At 40.7% G+C, this 21,200-nt stretch overlaps 1 protein-coding gene across 2 annotated transcripts; it reads right to left on the reverse strand.

Moving 5' to 3' along the window:
• Nucleotides 1–1,816: 1,816 nt before the first annotated feature.
• Nucleotides 1,817–19,222, reverse strand: armh3 (armadillo like helical domain containing 3). Of its 2 annotated transcripts, none has more exons than XM_024259515.2 (26): nt 19,094–19,222; nt 17,170–17,282; nt 17,041–17,097; nt 16,821–16,967; nt 16,556–16,663; nt 16,391–16,483; nt 16,108–16,182; nt 15,938–16,024; nt 15,728–15,784; nt 15,610–15,653; nt 15,407–15,467; nt 15,277–15,323; nt 14,838–14,913; nt 14,346–14,439; nt 10,982–11,083; nt 10,845–10,903; nt 10,704–10,769; nt 9,591–9,660; nt 9,328–9,388; nt 9,158–9,246; nt 7,530–7,612; nt 6,723–6,849; nt 6,531–6,606; nt 3,916–3,994; nt 3,030–3,146; nt 1,817–2,462 (listed from the first exon to the last, which is right to left on the reverse strand). In XM_024259515.2, the coding sequence occupies exons 2-26, from the start codon at nt 17,269–17,271 to the stop codon at nt 2,370–2,372; spliced, it is 2,070 nt and encodes a 689-aa protein (XP_024115283.1). In that variant the 5' UTR covers nt 17,272–17,282; nt 19,094–19,222; the 3' UTR covers nt 1,817–2,369. The 2 variants fall into 2 exon arrangements, with proteins under 2 accessions (XP_024115283.1, XP_036068825.1); XM_036212932.1 differs by having other exon boundaries at nt 19,186–19,204.
• Between the last annotated feature and the right edge of the window lie 1,978 nt (nt 19,223–21,200).

Consider the following 21,200-nt stretch of genomic DNA (forward strand, 5'->3'; position numbering starts at 1 on the left):
TGAAACTAACTATACACACAAATCTGTAAAAATGAAACACGAATCGCCTGATGAACACACAAAACCTCAGTTATTCACAAATCTGATGTGAGACTCTTTTCACGTCTCCAAGATTGGTTCATAAGTGATGCGTTTAAAAGCTGCTAGAATGCTGGGTCATCAGAGTTTTATTTTCAGCCACTTTGAACTCAGATTGCTGAAACGGTGAGATTCACCAAATATTATTTACAATCTTAGTTCTTAGTTCTATATGAGAAAATCTAATGACCCAGCATTCTGGCAGCATTTAAATGCATCACTTATTGGACGGATGAACGAATCTTGGATAATTGTGGTTTTGTGTTTGTGTAACAAGAGATTTGTGCATATAGTTTGTTTCAAGCTGTTGTCACTTTAATATGTGCATGTTTAAATTGTATTTAGATTTTTTTTACATTTCATAATTTTTTGTTCTTATGCATAAAATGTATTGTATAAATTACAAATCAACAATTACGCACATAAATCCAAAGTTAAGCACAAATCAACATATACATATAAATCAAGAATCATGCATGCACAAATCTAGAGTTACACAGTAATCCAGTCACGCAAAAATCCAAAGTTAAGCACAAATCAAGAATTACGCACACATCAAGACTTGTGGACACATTAATCTAAAGCTATGCACAAATCCAAAGTTACACATAAATCAAAAATTACGTACGCACAAATCGGGTTGAGTGTATTTTCTCTCCATACATGGAACTCTGATTTCCTCCTCTCAGATCAGACACATCAACATCCCTCCAAGTTGATCCCAAACTCATACTTTAAATTAAAAAAGAAGGTTTAAAGTAGCTGGCTCTGACCCCCACTGGCCCCACTCCTCCACCCCGAACAGCTAAATTCTTGAAGCTTTCTCAGGTCTGTGGTTGGTTTCTCTTTTCTCTTTTCAGAACCGTTTGGACTGAGGGACAGAACCTAAGTCACCTTCAGTCTTTGTTTCTGGTCCACTCAGAGGTGGACCTGCAGCAGAACCCAAAGTTCTCATGAACTTTAGTCCCTTATCATCACACTCCCCCCTCCACCCGTTATTTTGAGCCCAGATGTAACAAACTCTTCCATTTCCTTCTCAGAAGTTTTGTGGATGATCCAGATGTTTGTGCTCTTGTTGCTCAGGGGTTCTCCTTCTGTAACACTTGGTCTTGATGATGGTGGTTCTCAGGAGTCCCAAAGCTCCAGGAACATCTCCGAGCCTTCCAGACTCAAACATTTCAGAGACTCCAGCTCAGTTCTGAGGTGATGGTGGTAAACTGAACATGTTTGATAGGAGGTTCTGCAGTCAGCCATGAGCAGACCCGAGTCATTTCCACAGTTCTCTATCATGTCTGTACGGTTCTTGTGTTCGTTTCTGGTTCTGTTTATTTTAAAGGTTTATTTGAAGGTTAAATTATTTTAGAAGTTTACAGTTCAGGTGATCCACAATCACCTCATCAAGACTTTTACATTTACAAAAATAAAAGCATATTTAATTCTTCAAGGAGAAAAACTGTTCAAACTGCCAAAATATTCACCCAATAATTGTAGGAAGTTGGACTACACAAAAAAGTTAAATGCAAATTAAAAAAAAAGGAAGAAAAGAAAGCTATTTTAAAGAAAATGATTGAATTTCGTTTTCATTTTGTGCTCCTTTTTTCTAAATAAAATCCAGATGGTGAGAGAGCTTCATGCAGATCAGAGAACGCTCCACCACCTGGAAGAAAACATCCCACCTTCGCTGCAGTTTACCCCCAGCAGTCCTGAGATGTCCCAGCGTCTCTCCGTGATGAAGGACTACAGCTGGAAAATGAACTTTATTTAAAAAAGGATCATAAATACACTCACAGGAGTCAAAGGAGACAGAAAGCCCAGAACTTCCAGAAGCAGCAGGAATCTGATCAACAAGAATCATCAGTGGAACTTTTTCCAAACGCAGCAGCGATGAAGAGGACTCCTCATCTTCAGCACATTCAGAGAGTTTGTTAGGATTGTTCATGAAGACGTTAGTAACAGATCACTAAGCTCTACCTCCATCACTCACAGCAGCACAAACACCTGACACTTTCAGAGGGTTTAAGGTCACACGCTCCTGTGGGCGGAGTCACAGGAACGCTTCTGCTGTAACTGTCAGACCGACAAATACTGTTTTAAAGCTAAAGTGTTCTCGGGTCGGTTCCCCGTCCGGCCGCTGCACCACCTGATCCTCCAGAAGAGACGGCGTCCGTCCTGACTCCACAGTTCAGACGGAGGCTGAGAGTTTTACGGAAGAACAGCCAGGAAACCAGCCGAAGAGTTCGTGTGCATGTCCACGGTGTGGGGCGGCATGGATGATGGGGAGTGAGGGGGCTTCAGGAGATGGTGGAGAACTCCTTCAGCAGGACGTCCTGACTCAGCGTGTTCAGGGAGACGTTCTTCCTCACGTTCAGACTGATGGAGCGAACCTGCAGACAGAGACCAGAGTGAGCTGGAGACACGCCCCTCACACGTGCACACCTCTGCCACGCACATTTCCTTCTCACGTGCACTCTTCTGATGTGCACACTCCTCATACATGTATGCCCCTTACATGTACATGCACACTTTTGACATGTGTCCACCCACCTCACATGCACGCTTCTATCAGAGGCATACTTCTTCCAAGTGAACACTTCTGACGTGTGCATGCCCCTCACACGTGCACACTCACGACGTGCTCGCTTTTAGTAAAGGAACGCCCCCTACGACTGAATCTATAAACAATTTGTTTTATTTGTGATTTAACTTTAAGAAACGTCTCAAATATTCATCTCAGTTTAACATCCACACTGATTCAGTGATAAAGTTACATTTTGGTGAGAGTGTGAATTCTTACATTAAAAACTCAAAGAGAACCCAAAGAAATTTGAAGCCAATTTTTTCCATAAAAAAAATCTCTTTTTTTTTTTTCAAAGTATCCCCCCAGAATGATTCAAGCTCCTCTTCTTCCTGGGAGGTGGAGGAGTGGCTGATGTCAGTGTCCTGCTTCTCACCAGCTCCTTGAAGAAGCCCGCCTCCTTGGGCTGCTCCGAGTATCTCTCAAACTGGTCCAGACCGTCCTGCAGCTTGAGGGTCAGCGTGTCGTAGTTTGAGCGGACCACCTCCAGAACCTGAACGGATCGAACACATGAACGAGAACAGCTCAGAAGTCCATAGAAGTCACTAGGCTTTTATTTCCAATCTTTCTGTATGCGTAAGGACATTAAAAATGAGAGGAAACCTCCTCTAAAAGGGATTCAAATCTAAGGCTCAACGATGGTGAGGAGGAGCAGCAGCTGCATCAGAACGGCTGTTTTTCTGAAGCTCCTGTTTGACTCTCTGTGTCTTTCCTCACAGGCCGTCCGTCCACCTGCGTTTGGATTCTCAGATAGAAGGCGGAGCCTGCTGATGGAGCGGCCCAGGAAGACGCCTGCAGTCACAAAGATACTGTTGGTGTTCTTCTGCCTTCCTTTCTGACTCCACATGTCCTGGTTATTCCCAGAGGAGCTGCTGACCTAAACCAGCTTCACCTTTCTGCCAGAACTTTGATTTGTCTTTCTCAAGAGGATGTTCATGAGCTGCTCTCACTGTTCTGCTTGGTTGGTGTTCCTAAAGCAGATCTTATAACAGGAAGTGCTTTTCCTGAAGCCGTCCCAAGTGATCAGAATTTCTCTGATTTGAGTTTCTTTCAGTCATCCATGGAGGACTTTCATATGATGCTTTGACGAGTCAGCAGTTTTTCCTGAACGTGCACGTTCTTTCTCAAGCTCCAGAGTTTTTCTTTGTTACCTGAAAAATTCATGAGGTTTCCTTTGAAATGGCAGCACTCATTACAGAGCGCAGCTTCAGCCGGAGATCTGCTGTTGGCTTTAGGGGAGCGTGAGGAGGCGGGGGGCGTACCTGCTCCTCTGACAGCTGCGAGATGTGGTTGACGGCGGCGTACGACTCGATCTTGGGATTAAAATGGTTGATGATGGCCCTTAAAGATGAGAAAAACACAACAAGAACAAGACGACACTTTAGGATCCAAATGGAAATAATGTGAGAGAAACCACTGCCAACATGAAAAAACGAACAGTTTGGTTCTGTTGTTAGTGCAAAGCAGGAACCCTCGGAGGAGAACGTGCATGCAGAAGGAACAGGAGATACTGAATGCTGCCAACATCTTAATGTGCTGCAAACAGGAACAAATGTCTTCCATCTCCAGAAGAAGACTGAACATGAAACTACGATCCAGCGTTTGCCTCCATTTCACATTCGCTCTGGTTCTTCCTGATCATGATCCTTCATTAGCTTAGATTTTTTTAAATTTCTTTTATTTTCCTCTTCACCTCCTCAGATGTGAACTCCTGCTGCTCTGCAGAAACTATGTTCTAGAAAAAAAACATTTTTGATTTGGTCTAAAAATGACATCACCATGACTAAAAGATGCTTTAAGATAGATAAAAAATGATCGGAGTGGGACTTTAAAAAGAAATCTAAACATCCTACTAAATGAGGAAAGTTCCATTACCTGCGATAATGCTAGTGTGAATGCTTTTTTACTGAATGTGGACACTGAGGATGCTGAAGCTGTATTCTGAAAATACTGAAGCAATTAACTTTAACTGCTGTAAAATGTCCTGAACGGACTAAATGTTTTGATGTCAAACTTGCATAATTTGCAGAAAGCGCACAAGAGTTTGAAAAATTATTGAGAAATTGCAAAAAATTTAAAAAATTACGTAAAATGTATAAATACCAAAAGTACAAGCATGAATGTCCTGAACATGTTGAACGTTTTGATACTAAACTTGCATAGCCTGCAGAAAGTGCACAAATATTAAAAAAAGAATTATTTATTATTATTTATTTATTTGTGTAAAATCTTAAAAATGTGTGAATACCAAGAGTTCAAGCAGAAATGTCCTTAACAAGGTGAATGTTTTGATACCAAGATTGCAGAAATTGCTGAAAGTGTAAATGAGTTTTTACAAATCAAAAAACGTACGGCGGAATTCTTCTCTTACTTCTGGTGTACCCCAAGGTTCTGTTTTGGGACCTCTATTCTTATTTTAAATCTGCTATTTTAAGCTCTTTTATTGATATTTCTTCACCATTTTTGCGCTGATGAGATTCAGCTTTATGTATCTTTTAAACCTCAGGATGTTTTTAAAATACAGATTTTACGCAGGTGTCTGGATTCGGTCAAGAGTTGGATGAACAACAACTTTGCTCATTTATGCTTTTATTTCTTCTCGTCTTGATTATTGAAACTCCATCTTCACACGTCTCAATAAAAAACCTCTAGAACCACTTCAGGTCGTCCAGAACGCTGCTGCAAGGCTTTAAACTAAATCCTTCAAGTTTTCCCATGTCGCCCTGTTGTTAATCCAGCTGCACTGGCTCCACATCCGCTTCAGAATCCTGGTTTTAACATACAGAGCTCATAATGACCAATCACCAGTCTATATAAAAGACCTTGTGCAGTCGTACCCTCCAGCAGGTCCCTCAGATCATGTGACCAAGGTCTAAACTAAAGGTGACAGAGCCTTTGCAGCAGTGGCTCCATCTCTCTGGACCTCCCTTCCTCTCAGCCTCAGATCTGTGGACTCAGTGTTTTCTTTGAAAAAGCAGCTAAAACACATTTTTTCAAAATGACTTTTTCCTAATTCTGTTATTATAAATTTGTTATTATTATCACTTTCTTTTGAAGTCCCCCTATGACAATTTTTTTGATTAAAAAAAACATTCCCAGTAGTGTTTTAATTATGACTATTGAGTTTTTAACCAAAATCCCACAAGCTAAATGTCTTAAAAAATTCATTTTTAATGTTGATCTGAACCCTCCATTTCCAAAATCTCCTCTGAGGGGGCGTGGCTTTTGGAGCTGAGCTGAATGAGGGTTTAGTGCATGTGCAGCAGAGCTGTTGTGACGTAAAGAAGATCATTCATTCAAACAGAGTCTGTCCAAGACAGTTTGATTGACAGATTTAAATGGAGAAATACTCGGAAATGCAAAAGCAAAAAGATTTCTTATTACATTTGTTCTCTTTCAGAAGAAAAATGCCACACATACATGTTGAAAACTCAAAAAACATGATTTTCAACAGAGGGGGACTTTAAGGACCACTACTTCACTTCATTTTTTCTGCAGACATCCCGGTTTTCCAGGCCTTAGATCAGACTCACCAGGTTTTCCGATTCCTGAATCCTCTCTTACAGTTACGTTGTCTGTTAATCCTGAACCAAGATGCTACGATTGTACTGATTTAAATCTCCAGGGAGTTCCACCTGATAATCTGCAGCATTTCTCTTTATTAGATGATGGAAACGTGAATGATTTTCTAAAAAAAAAAAAGTCTGATAGAAATGTTTAGACCACTAACAATAACGACTGTTCGAAGTCTTTTAGGCTTAATGTTTATATTATCAAAAGTACAGGAAGAGGTACAGAAGACGGCAGGACGGTTGTGCAGAGTCAGTACAAGAGAAGATTCTTTTGTGATGTTTGTGAACGACGTGCGCGTCTTTACCGGATGTTCACCAGGGCGTGCGTGACTTTACTGGCTGCTTCCTTCCACTGGCCGGCGTTGGTGGACACTCTCAGAACTGAGGACAGAAGACAGGCAGGATCAACCAGACTGTTGACTCTGTCTGCTCAGGAGAACTCCCAGCATGCACAGGTGCACCTTTATGTCTCCTCATGGATGTGCTTTCAAACGTACCCATGCAGTAGAGGTTGTCAAAGACTTGGTGCATTCGTACGATTTCGTAGTACAGCTCATCGTAGCTGTTGGAGGTGGGCAGGAAGGTGTCGCCGTAGGTTATGAACATGTTGAAGAGGTTCACGATCTGGTGGGAGACACAGCGGGAGAAGTTCAGCGGAACCACGAGTCCCTTTGGAAGTCTATGCTCAGCTCAGGAAAAAGACCAACTCTTATCATGGAAATGACACCAACGAGATGAAGCAGAAGTTCTTTGGAAATGCAGGCATCAGAATTCTACTCCCAATGTTTGAACAAAATACCTGAAGGACTATGTTAGAACCCAAACAGACAGTAAAGCAGCAGCATGGCGTGACGGAAACCAGCTTGATTAATACAGACGTGAGCAGAAACGCCTCCTAAGACGCTGCAGACTGAAACGAGTCCAAATGAAACCCAGCTGGAACAGTTTGATGAAAATTTAAAACCCGTCAGGAAACATTCATCTCAACCAACACCCCACCCCCACCTTCACATGTAGAGTATCAGAGATGTGTTCAACGTAAGGATCAAATCACACAAATTAATGGAAAAAACAGGAAAAAGAAACATGGCTGACGTTTAATCTCCCAAACACGAGTTCTGCTGAAGAACAAACCCCTTTCATTGAGGAACCATGACCAGCTTCTACGTGTTACAAAAACAGAAATGGTATCAAACAAACCCAGACCTTGTGAGACTTGTGTCACTTGTGAGTTGCAGTGAACAGAGACCCTCATCTAAAGAGGACCGAGTTCAGACCAACTCAGCGAAGCTCCGCTTTCTCACCAGTAAAGCCAGATGGAAGATGTTGTGCTTGGACAGCAGCGACGTCTCGTTCGACATCAGGAACTTCAGCAGGTTGATGAGAGCTGCACAGACAAACACGACCGCATGAAAAGTCGACCCGGCTCCACCGAGTCTGCAGCAGTAAAACAAGGATCTATAGATTCCTCTGATCCTCTTCTATGAGTGTGAAGAGAGTCAGGGACCTTCAGGTGACTGAAGCGAATGTGGAGGAGACAGTCTGCAGACTAAAGTCAGGACCTCTATCATAATGATCCTGCAGATTATCCAGTTTCCTCCAGAGGGGAAGTTTCGGTTTGCTTAATACCGCTACAATAAGCTTCATAACCGTTTATTTCCTTCCTGAAAGGACAATGGGGCGATGGCTCGCACCTTGAAAACAACCAAAAGCAGGTTCGTGTAAATGGAAGAAGTCAGCACAGGTGTGCTTGTCAAAACATAACAGAGAGTTTTATGTTTGTTTATGGTCTATAGAGCTAAATCAGGCCAAATATATTTGAAACCCAAATAAAACATTTAGAAAAATATTGGTGCTTGGCCAAAAAAAAGTAAAATGTCCAAAACTTTTTGCTACTCTAAAATAAATCTAATTATTTTCAGCTTTAATTTTTTATAGGTTTAAAAACTCAAAATATCAATTTCAAAACTTTCTTTTCAGTTTCAACTCTTTTTTTTCTTCTTTTTTTCATTTTCTGAAAATTTCAGTTTCAAAACTTTTGGCTCCTTTGGGGCGGGGCCAACACGAGGACCAATCAAAATAGATGAGGGCAGTAACCTCAGTCCCAGTGCATTCACTGACTCTGAGCACTTGGATAATTACTATTAACCAGAAAATGTCCGTTTAATCAGAACTATCACAGTCTGAAGTTGTCCCAAGACGGATGTAAAAAGCACTTTTATCGTGTACAAACAGCACGTCCAAAATACTGTTCTGGGCCGTTCAAAGCTCCATCTTGTAGTGTTACATACAGACACTACGGGCTAGAACAGTGTTAAGTCAGCATATATACAGTATGTAAGGGATAATAAGTAGTTTGTAGTTTATTGTTTTTATTTAGAGCACACTTACTCTGTTCTTTTTTGTTTTTCTTTTCTCCTTAATTGTTTGAGATTGAAAAAAATTCCCCCTTGGTGGTGTAAAAGTAAAGGCTGAATCTGCTATAGTGAGAAAACTTCATAAAAACACTTTTTTGTTTGTTGTATTTGATATTTTACTGCACAGTGATGTAGCAAAATGAAAAGAAAATATGAGACTTCACAGTAATTGATATGTTTGATTAAAAGTAGATCAATTAGCTTAATTAATTACAAGTCACAATTACTTAGCCGTATAAAAAAACGAATCAAATAATGTCAAAGTATTTTCCATGTAAGGACGTATTTTGGTCAAATTAAAGTGTCTCGACTGCTGAATGTTTTTCCTCTTAAGTTGTGACAGAACTGTGTTCACATCCATCTCAGATCTGAACACTGAAAAGAAACGCATTACTGTGTGAATAGTGTTAAAGAACGAACATCTGACTGTAAAACATTATCCAGGAAACTCCACAGGACCTGAGCTGACGAGCCCCAACACCTGATCTCAAGACCCTTCAGGTTCTGACGGTTACCTGACCAAAGCTCCCTCCAGGTGTAGTGTAATCGGATTCTGCATTTCTTCTGGTAACAAAGCAGTTTGTGGATGATCTGCACGCAGCGTCTAACCAAAGAACAGCAATAAATAATTAAGAAAGAATGACTTGAAGCTATGCTCTAAGGAGCAGGACAGCGGTGAACTCACAAATACAAGTCAAAGGGGAAATCCTTCATCATGTGGGTGACGATGAACTCCACCATCAGGTCTAGAAGAGGAGGAGCGAGGGTTACATGCAGTCTCAGATCTTTAGAGGGAACATTTTGGACGTTGTAAACAATTAAGAAAGTAACAATCCCATTGGTTTATATGCAAAACTGACTATTTTCAGACATGTTCACATTTTAGAGTTTATGGATTGTTTTGTGGCATCACTCAGTCTAAAAATGACAGGTTAGTTGTTTTCATACCTAGAACAGCACAAACCAGCGGCCTTGACGGGATGTTTTTGCCCACTGCTTTTTTTCTGTGTCTCATGGGCTGCAAAGAAGAAAAAAAAACATTAAAATAGAAAAAAAGAGATTACAGTGCAGGGCAGTCACTACCTGGATTTAAGTAAACAGAGTTGGGAAGAACCTCAAGTTGGACCATCAGAACATGGAATTATGGAATCATTTTGGGACCCTAACCGATGGAGTGAGCAGCTTCTCAGTTCTCCAAAACCAAAGATGCAAGCAAAGAAAACGCCAGAGGAAGCTAAAATGATCATTGAGATGTTCAAAACCAAATCAGTGTGGAAACAGAAACAGGGCTGCAGGTTGAAGTCTGGATCAGTGGAAGAAGGTCTAAAGTTTCTTCCATAATGATGGACACATCAGGTAAGAGGAGAGCAGGATGGAGTGACACATTCATCATGTCTAGAGCCCACCAAACGAGCCTGTGGGGGCGGGGCTAGTCAATCAACTAGCTGAATAAATGAACACCACCACATACATGGAGGTTTGCTCCCAGATTGTCAACACCTCAGAAAAAAACGACTCAAGGTAGGAAAAGCTGAGACTGCAGAAAGCTAACAAACTGAAGCTACAATGGATGTGTAATGAAGTGTAATGAAAGGTGATCCGAACGATGAGATAATAACAGAGAGAGTGTGAGTCTCAGACAAACACGAGAGGGTAGACTCATTAACGGGTTTCCATTCAGGTTGCTTTAGCAGCACTCCACTACGTTTCATTTCCAGTATGCATGTGTAAGGGATACACTCACAATATTTTAACAAAATACCTGAAAAACTACGTTTATGGAGAGAAAGTAGACTCATCCGATTCATGTGATTCTTGATTTGTAACTCATTATACATTTTGTGCGTACCAAGTGACTAGTGTGTACTTTTTAAAGGTTTCTTTGTGTAGTCAAGCTGTCGTAATTTAAAGTTGTGCGTGTGTAAACTGTATTTTGTATGTGAAAACCAATTGAAAGAATGATTCTATCGTCTTTCTATACGTGAAAGTCTAATATAAGAAGATCCCAAACATGGCCGACAGGTTAGGAAGTATTTCTGGATGTTTGTGCTGCTCACTCACCATTCTGTGGAGCGTGACTCTGAAGTTCATGTTGTCATCGTGGAGAAAGGCGTCTGCATACTGGTCCTAAAACCGAAGCAAAAACAAAAAGCTGCTCAGACTGAAGGAGGACGGATGCTGGCGACCTGCGGACGCTCGCACCTCTGCGATGCAGGTGAGGATGATCAGGCACAGTCTGGCGCTGTTGAGGCGATGCTCATCTGTAACACACAGATCACTGAGCCTCAGAACAACTACGTCATCACGAGAGAACAGTCAGAGAGGACAGCTCCTCTCACCTTTAGTGTCCTGCATCACGATGGAGGCGTACTTGAGGAAGGTGATGAGGAGGTTGCTCGTCTGCAGGTTTGGGTCTAAAGGCAGCTCCGGGTTGTTGATCACTGAGAGTAGAAATGAAAATCACATCTAAGATAAACAAAACCACCAGAGGTCCAATGCCAAAGTTTCACAGACATTTTGGTCAAAAAGATAGTTACTTAAAACAGGAGGAGGTTTTTTTTCTTTATTAAAGAGATGTCAACTCCTTTCAACTGCCATACTGGAGATTGTTTCAGGCATCATGGTCAAAGCAGAGCTGTGAGAGACCGATCCACAACATTTTCTAATATCACCATGAAGAAAACAACTACAGCAGGGGTCAGCAACCTGCGGCTCCGGAGCCACATGTGGCTCTGTTACCCCTCGATTATGGCTATTTTTCTAAAGAAAAATAAAAAAGTTTCTAAATGTTAAAAAGTAACTTTAAAGTAAGAAGTGAGAAAGTAGTAAAAGTCAAGTAACTCAAACTTTAACTCATTTACAAACAACTGAAGGACAGTGCGTATCACAAGTCGAACTAAAACATTTTGACACATTTTGACACGTCCTGTCCTGTAATACAAAAATAAATAAAAAAAATTTAAAAAATCAATAGACGCCAATAAGCACAACAAGTATTAAGGCGCACTGGATTATTAACTAAATTTTCTATTTTTGAAAAAATTTAAGAATTTTACGTCCGCTCGAAAAATATGGCAGGGGTCTCTTAATTAGCTCGGATTTCATTTTGGTTTGTTAGATTTACTTTTTTTTGCACTTAAGAATAACAGGTACAGACACACATGAAAAGTAGGAGCAGGAAGTAACAAAAAAAAAAAAACATATGGGCTTATATTATAGCCTCTAAACTTTAAAATTGACATAAAACACAACTGTATAATTTTATACATTCACAATTATACACTTTACACATATTAAAAAACAAATTAAAAAAATGTATCTCATAATACAATGATTTTATTATCAGGAATTGCCTTAAACTTTTTCTAAAAAAAAGTGTCTGATATGCCGTTCATGGGCAGATGGGAAAATGATTCCACATTTCTGACAGAGATGCATCAACAACAGTGAAATTAACTATTTTTATTTGATCACTGCTGATATTACACATGCTAACATCACCTTTGCTGCATTCAGATGATCATAAGGGACAAGGGGTCTTTTATTTTGAAGGGAACTTCTGTCAAAAGTTAAAAAAAAGGCTATTTTCCTTTAAAGTTTGTAGTAGTAACAATAGCATAAATAATGATGTCTTGTTTTTTTAAAGGGGGAAGTCAGTGAGAAATCAACCTGAATGGCTCTTTTACAGTTGAAGGTTGCAGAGCCCAGAACTAAAAAGTTGATTTTAGAATAAAAACGAACAGAGAGACAGAGAGCGTCTTAAAGGCATCAGAGCAAAGCTTTGTTCTCTCATCAGCAAAAGTCACTTCTTTGCCCCTTCACTGCAGCTGCCGTGTGACAGTGAAGACAGAAGCCCTCTCTCATGGATAAATGATGAGAAGTCGATCCCTCCCAGGTCAGACCTCAGGTGACAGATCATTTAGTGAGGCTCCACGGCAAACTTAAATCTGTGATCCCGTTTACTCCAAACACAGAGGCTTGACAACTAAAAAAGAAAAAGGTGCAAAGCAGCTCACATGCAGCACGTGCATCCACATTTCAGCTGCAGCTTAATATTTTATAGACAAAAAGGCTCTTATGGAGGCAGAGATGGAAACATGGAGCTTTTAACATCTACAGGGCTTTGCATGCTAAATGATCACAACTACGTACACCTTCCAGCAAATCTGCTGTGACAACAGGAGAGGCTCGCTCATACCTGGAGTATATCTGTTAAACACTGAAGGTGATTGGGAGGAACATGGGTGCATCGTTGATTCATTATAGAACTGAAAGCTGCTGGGTTTTCTGAGGTTGTGTGAATCGTCTCATTTGGAAGTTCAGATTTGGCTACATGGAAGACTAAAGGGAATAAAGCGACAAAAACTCTGAACAAGAACGTTTTCTGGATAATCCAGTCCTGTTAGAAACTGAAGCTGTTTAAGACACTTCAAAGATAATGTTGGTGTTTTTGGTTTTTGACATGTTCTTCTCACGATAAAGGACATTTATCAAAGAATTTAAGATGAAAACAACATTTCTGAGTATTTCTTTTTCAAAACGTGATGAATGGGGGGTAGATTAAAAATTGTAGTTTGAAAAAGCTGTGATGCAGCAGCAGAAATGGGCGGGCCAAAGTCTCCCTGCTCCGCCCCATTCTGATGCATCCACTTGCAGACATACATCCATGAACGTCTTTGTTCTCCTCGTCTGAGCTGGAATCTGGATCAAAAATAAACGGCTGGATAGCTCTGATATTGCTCGCCTTTTTTTTTTGCACCGCTAATGTTAGCCTGGGGTTGTGAAGGGCTGTAAGCTAGTGGGACAGAGTGTAAACAAGGGGATGATGGGATATCAGTGGAGGTTTACTTTCACACCAATAGCCCCGCCCACAATTCAGAGGTGAATTTCAGATTTACTCCTGCCGCTCTGTAAACACTTTGTCCTACAGAACGACACAGGTTTTTACATTTTAGGCTTCCACAAACGATTATTTTAATAGTCAGCAAATCACCAATTATTATTTCTGATTAGTCGACTGGTCGGGTCATGCACAATACGATATCGTGATACATGGCTCAAGATATCGATGATATGATACTCAGATAATTGGTAAAATTATCTTTAATAACTCACAACATATAGAAGAACATATTTTTAGGAAAATATATGGCCGTTTAGTTTTTAGCTTGAACATAATCATAATAAACTTGTGTTTTATGCCTTCCTGCCTGACTCTCAGCATTATGGGGTTTTATTGGAGGGTTTACCCCCAAATGGTTCCCAAACGCAGCTCACCACTCCAACCCATTAGTTACCACACGACTAATGGGACTTTAACGTTTCACACAATCTAATTACTCTGAGTATAAAACAGATTTTCCAACAGAAACAGACTTAAAATCCTGCTCCAAAACCATTTTGACATTAGATCTAATATCTGTAAAAACTTGAACAAAAGAGTTCTGATCATCAGTTCATTTTAAACTGTTAATAAATTGACAGATTAGTTCATAGCTCCAGAACAGCCTCACTGGGCATGCTTCCACTACCCCGCCCATTTGACCCTTTCAGATACGCCAGAATGATGTCATAACCTTCCAAGATGGCGATGGCTGAAAAACTGGCTCCAAAAACGCTTCAACAAGCACATCTTGTAACTCAGGTACAAGATGTACCTGAGTTAAAAACAAAAAGCAGGTACAGAAGCAGGTTGTGGCTTACCATCAAGGGAGGGTGGCGTTGTGCCAAGAGGTGTTGTGGGTGTGGTTGGAGTTGGGGTGGGCGGGGCAGGTACTATGTCAATCTCAGGGTGGCTCTGTTGAGGGAACAAAAGCAAATGTTGATGATGGACTGTGTCCCAGTAGAGATCATTTACTACTTTAGGAAAACACATGAAGGAACACTATTTACAGTTACAAATATTTAAAAACATGTAAAAACCTTATCGAGCTAAATCTAACAACAATGAAAGAAGACTTTACCAGATAGTATATTTTTAAAGTCATGTTGGGTTCATGCAAACAACTGAAGAACCTTTACTAACTGAACACAAAACACACAAATCTAACACCAAAACTCAACAACTATCCTTTACATTCAATTTAAAGACAGAACCTTCAGGTCAAACATCTAAAGTTCTCCCAGGCTGCAGCTTTCTTTCTGTTTTTCACAGGAAAAACACACAGAATCCACACCAAACAGCAGAAGCCCCACCTGAGCCAAGACGGTGATGAAGTTCCTGTTCAGATGCACGGCTTCATACAGAGCCAGCAGGATCGCCTCGTTTGTTCTGCAGACAGAAGTTGCACAAAGAATTACTTTTATGTTGAGTAACGTCTAGACTTTTTCATTTACAATTAGCCTATAAACTGATCCCGACCCCACATCAGAGAAGAACACAGCTAAGAGGCCCTCATAAGAAAAAGCTCTAGAGCACAGAATTTACATTTGAAAGTGAGTAAAGACTTTTTGATTTAGTTATAAAATCGATGTTATGTATTTCTGAGTCCTGGCAGCTTCGCACTAACGTACACGACCAGCGATTATTGATGATGTCATGCAGGATTAGTAACATCCAAATCTAAAGACAATATTTTTCCATGTGTTTGTAGCTACAAAGAAAGATAAGTGTTTGTCAAAACTTCACACTCACTGTACTGACAGCTTCTCATCAGCGTCTGCAATAAACATGCTGCCAACCTGTGGACAGAAGAGTCGGCAAACAAAGGTGAGAGAATCATATCAGCAAGTCTGTTCTGAAATGAACTATGGAAGGCTCGTACCATACTGGTGAGGGCTGAGAAGAAGCCGCCCTGGTGCTCCTCCTCTTTGTCTTTGTACTGTCTGAAACCAGAGAAAAAGAGGAAAGTCAGAATCCAGCAGCAGAAGTTCAGATGTCCGTGAGTCTCTGAGTCACAAAGACCAGAAAGATGTCAGCCATAAATTAGTTGTTTGTTGTTCTCAGACACAGGAGGAAAGATCTCACCTGTTATATTCAGTCAGAGCTTGATGGACGACCATTCCCATCCCCTGAGGAGTGGGAGGAGCTCCAGTCAGACCTTTGATTTTATAACTATTGTTTTTATTGGGAAAACAAGACTTACATCTAATGTTGGCTCATCGTCCACGATGGACAGTTTCACGATGTACGGATTCACAGACTGAAAAGAAAACAAAAAAAGTAATAGCACCAAATGTTCAGAGACATCACATTCAGAACGCCGAGGCTGAACCAGAAAACAGTTGTGTGTTGTTTACTTCATCAAAAATACAAGCACAGGCCCCCTCCCTCCACACATGAATAAAACACTCACCTCATACTTTCTGTAGTTAACAAGCAGGGCCAGAAGAACGACGGCGTCGTACCCGTGCTGCCCCCTGCTGGACGAATCTGACAGGATCTGAGCAGGACAGAGAGGATCGACTAAAGCTGAGAGGATGGATGAACATAAACAAACCAACCAGAAAGATCTTCATCACGTACCTGCAGAATGGCTTCAAAGATGCTGTTGATCATCACATATTCCAGTATGGTGTTCTGGCTGATGTTGTCTGTTACCTGCAAGTTTCAACTATATTAGTTGGTTCAGTTCCCCCACTTAGCCCTCTGTTTTTATAGATCGGGGTGGGGTCAGACTTGAACATTTGAGTTGAGCAGCCATGGAGCATTTTAGCCCTGAAGTCCTTTTCAACAGTTCAGAAAGAGCAGCTGTGATTTCCCTGTTTATTTTGTTTTTAAAGCAGAATCCCGGTTTGTGTTTTCTCACCGTCACCAAACACAGCAGCAGTTTGAGACAGAGGCTCTTCAGGCTCTCTGAGCTGTCTCCACAGAGAAGACTGTCCAAGCGCTCCATCAGGTCCTGAGAGAAGATGGACACCCAGTCAAAAGGATGCTTCTATCAAATCTGTTCTTCCTCCAAATCTCTACAGACCTTCATTCTTTGCTCGGCCTTATCAAACCCCATCAGCATGTTGATGATGTCGAAGCCGGACGCCGACTTGTTCTTCTGGTGGACTCCACGGAAAAGCGCACAGAGAGTCTGACGATTGAAAACACAGAGGAGAAGTTTGTCAGTTTTTTGCTTCTTTTAACCCTTTTGAAGGGTTGTCTTGGCACACTGAGCTCCCATTTCCTGTCTGCGCTTGTTGTCTTCCTGTTTTTGATTGCTGCTGTGCTCACACACACACATCACATACCTGCAGAGCGTTGACCACCTTGATCTGGTGCTCCTCTCCCAGAGCCTGAACGCAGTGGTGAAACAGAGAGTTGATGTTGTCTTGAATACACTGTACGTCCTCCCCGTCGATGCTCTCCAGTTTGGACTCCAGGTACTCCAAGTTCACCTGAGATGAAACAAAAGACATAAAAAAAAAAAAAAACTCAGAAAAAGCAGCAGTTTGCTTGAAGAACTCAAACCTTCATAAGAAACAGCTCATCCCAGAAGCGAGGGTTATTCTTGGCTGGATCCTCCTTCTACATCAGAGCACAGAAGACTTCCTTAGTGCCAGAACAGTCCAATCATCTGTTTCCTCTGTCCATACTTACAGCAAAAATCTCATCATACATCAGGACCACCTTTTCTTTCAGAGGTTTTTTGGAGGACGATGTCCTCCTCAGCAGCCCTGCCTTCTTCTCAACCTGGGACATCTCTGCAGAGACTGAGGGGTCAAAGGGCATTTCCATTACAGGTCATGTTTCTACCAAAACAGGACACAGTGGTTAGCAAGTTAACAGGCTTGCTGCATTCAGGTGATCATGGAAGTCTGTGTTGTCCCTGCCAGATGTTAAAAATTCATATCAAAGACATACATAGCACAAATCATTTTAAGGGGGAGAGTCATATTAAGATTAAGGACAACTTCCTGTTCACATTCAGTCTCGCTGCAGCTCAGTGTTCGCCTTCATCTCAGGCACCTTTTCCCGCCCCCTCCTCCAGGTGCCAGGTCTCGCAGACCATCAAGGTGAGGCCTAAGTCATCTCAAACACGCCTATTGTCAAAACGATCTGCTGCAATTCAAACTGTGCATCAGTATGGGGAAGAAAGATGCTTGAGGTGACTATTATGTGGCATGGTTGTTTGTGCTAAATGGGCTGGTCTGGGATTTTCACTAACAACCCTCTCTGGAGTTTACAGAGAATGGTCAGCAAAAGAGAAAATATCCAGCAGTTAACAACTGGTTACAACCGAGGTCTGCAGAAGAACATCTCTGAACAAACAACCTTCAGGCTTCCTACTTTTCCAGAAATCCTGTTTCATCTTCTGCTGTTTACCTGGATCAAGTGTATTTGGCCACTAAGGAGCTTCAAATGTTGGAAAACATGTAGGACACCGGTCCTCAAGCCCTGAATTCTGACACCCCTAGTGTAACCAATCAAGAGCTGGTTCCATTACAGATGCAGTTTGCTCCGAGAGTGTGACAGGAAAACTAAACGGAGGCCGAACAGTTTAGCAAACGGAGTTACAAATGTGTCGGATTTAAAATACAGAGGAAAATACCATAACAGTAGATAAAAGGTAATTCCCTTCTTTAATCTATTAAAAAAATGTCATCACATGAAGGTATTCTGGGATCAACTTCTTTAAGAAAACAAATCACAATATTTATCAACCATTTAATAAAGAATATAACCCTTCCTCTTTTAGTGTGCAATATGAAACTTCAAAAAACACTGTTGTGAATTACATTTATTTTTAAATTAATTGAGTTAGAAATGCTGTCGTCTTTGCATTTATCCCAAATATATGTATTTCCCTTGATATTGACAGAAAAGGTATAAATAACCTTAAATATGTTTTTAAAATGTTTTTAAAATTAAGTAAACCATAATAGGGATGTGATTATACAAATTCCCCTCCCTATCAAGCAATTAAGCAAACTCTTTTGATCGTGTTTAATTGATTCAGTGTGTTATATGTGTGTGTACAAGTGCAAATATGCCTATTTATGACGAGGAGAAACCTGCTAGTGTTTCAGTCAGACGACTTCCTGTGTCAAACCTGCCGGGCTCACCTGTCAGGAGCGTGAGCAGAAATGACATTTACTGCCCAACTCCAAAACAAACCGAGTGACAGTGAACTTATGGGCGATCAAACCAAAAATCACTACAATGTTTATGATTTAAAGAGACACAAACTGACAGAAATATCTGCTATCGCTTATCGGTTAACCACCACTTGGTTGATAGGGGTTTAACCAACACAAAAATTAAATGTGGATACGTAACGAAGACCAGCGTTTTAATGAACGGGGGGTTCACCTGTCTGACAGACACACGAGTTTACGACAGTTATCGAGCACGAACCCATCAAAGTAACTATAGCATGTTAGCTTAGCGGCGCTAAGCTAAAGTTTATCTGAAAAGGCAATAACGATGATTTTGTCTCGTTTAAATGACAGCGGTCTGACTGTGAGTGATGGCAACAAACACTGTTTTATGGTGAAATTCGATACGAGTCGCGTATTCTTACCGTATTTAAACAATCCAAATTTAGGGCGTAAATGTTTGATTCATGAGTCCTTCACAGTAGAACCTGCTAGCATGTTGCAGTTAGCATCCTACCTAGCTTCCGGGTCTTAGCGCACGCCGGGTTCACGCATCCTTAACTCCTCAGAGCCATAGACTGTAAGCAAAAATAACTGGACAGAGCAAGCCCCCCTACTTTCGTGTTCCATATAGGAAGTACCAGTGAGTTGCAAAAAGGCCAAAGTCCCATTGACTTACATTGAGAAACAGACAGTTATTTCTCAGTCATTTTATATGTCAGAATAATCATTCTTCCTCTGCTGCTTTCTGCTTAACTTCTTTTTTCTAATCCTAATGAGCCTTTAAGTTTGAACAACTATATCCAAAATGTGTGAGTAATGTATCAATGTGTATCTTAGCGGCACGTATTACGTGTGGCCAACATGAATTTGCTTCAGTAAAAATCCACTCTAAACACACATGAGCAGTAGAAATATGACATGTTGGGAGTAAATGTGTTTGTGTTTATGTTTCTGTTTGGAGCCTCACATAACAACCCCACTGCAGGGCAGTTCCAGGGCATTCTCCGCTGTATGATGGTTCGCTGTGGTGTCTCATCAGAGGATCAGGAAACGTGCTGCAGAAGATGACACCGTGAACGGTCTCCCTGTCAGCTGCAGACATGAACTCCACTTTGACGTCAGAGGAAGATCTCCCATCTGCATGTATTCCTGCAGTCATGTGACCGCAGATACCTGCCCGCCTGTTTGGGTGGTCTTGTAGACAAAGTCCTGTCTACATTTGTGGATTTGTTATCATAAAATCCTTAAACTGTCCTGAGAAATCACAGCCTCTGTGCCCTCATCCTTGTATCAGACGACCATCTGCTTCATCTGAAGAACAGTGGTGGGCTGGTGGTCCTCAGGGGAACAGTGAAGCTGGTCAGAGCAGCAGAATGTGAGATGCATCAGAACTGTACAGAGGAATGTGTCAGTAGCTGTGTTTCTATTAGCTCTGAAATTGCTTAATTTGGATTTGAGATAATAAAGGTGCTCAATGGAAACACCACTAATTCTAAAATATCAATTTATTAAAAAAAAAAAAAAAGTTGTTGCGCTTGGAGGAGGTTGTTTTTGAGGCATATTAAAATTGACATTTTTCACACAACTGCAATGGAAACACTTTTTTCAAATTCAAATTTGCTTCTTGGTAGGAAGTGTCTGCCTGAGTGCTGCACAGCAAGCGCCATGAGAGATCCCACAGCTCATAAGTTAGGTTTCATACAAAATCGTTGTATCCACAGCTCCTCCATAAAATCATCAAGATTTCCTGATAATCGCTTCATCTGTAGCCACTTTTTTGCAGCCTGAAGAGCCTGAGGATGATCGCGAGTGACGTGGCAGAAACTTGAATGGAACTTGTCATGTTTTTAAACAGAAAAAAGGGTCCAGCTGCTCACCTGTTAAGACGACTAGTTTTTTTTCCAATGCCACCTAACCGGTTTATCACGTGCATCTGCAACTGTAAATGGACTAGCGGTGCTGCACACATGCATACAACACTGACGTGACCCAAATGCTCATTTCTAGTTAATCAAATTAAAACAATACCTGTTCTCATCCATTGCTATATTTTTAATGACTTATCATATGAGATGGTTTCTGTTTATTCCCATAACTATTATAATGGAAATAGTGTGACTGTGGTGAAATTGTTTTTTTTTTACATTTCTAGAATTTCAATAAAGTTTTGTGCATATGTATCATGGAAATGCAGCTAGTGTCAATCTTTTTGTTTGAGCTGAAATTGGTTGAGAAAGTTGTTTAAAAGTTTAAAATAAACATTATTTAGTAGATTACCAAATGTCTGATTTTGTTAAAAGTTCTTTTAATAATTAGATATATTTTTTTCTCACAACTGTGTCTGACTAGTTAGATTTGTGAATGCTAGCAAGCAACGTGTTTTGGTTATGAATGTTTTAAAAAATAAAAAAAGTTTCTTTTTTTTTTTAATAAAATGCATTCATTAATTTAACAAAACCAGACATGTGTCTGATTTTGCTGAATAAATAAATGAATTTGTTGAGCGGTTTTCTTTTCCATGGTTTTTGG

Source organism: Oryzias melastigma, linkage group LG1 (genome assembly GCF_002922805.2).
Source record: "Oryzias melastigma strain HK-1 linkage group LG1, ASM292280v2, whole genome shotgun sequence".
NCBI classification, from domain to species: Eukaryota; Metazoa; Chordata; class Actinopteri; order Beloniformes; family Adrianichthyidae; genus Oryzias; species Oryzias melastigma.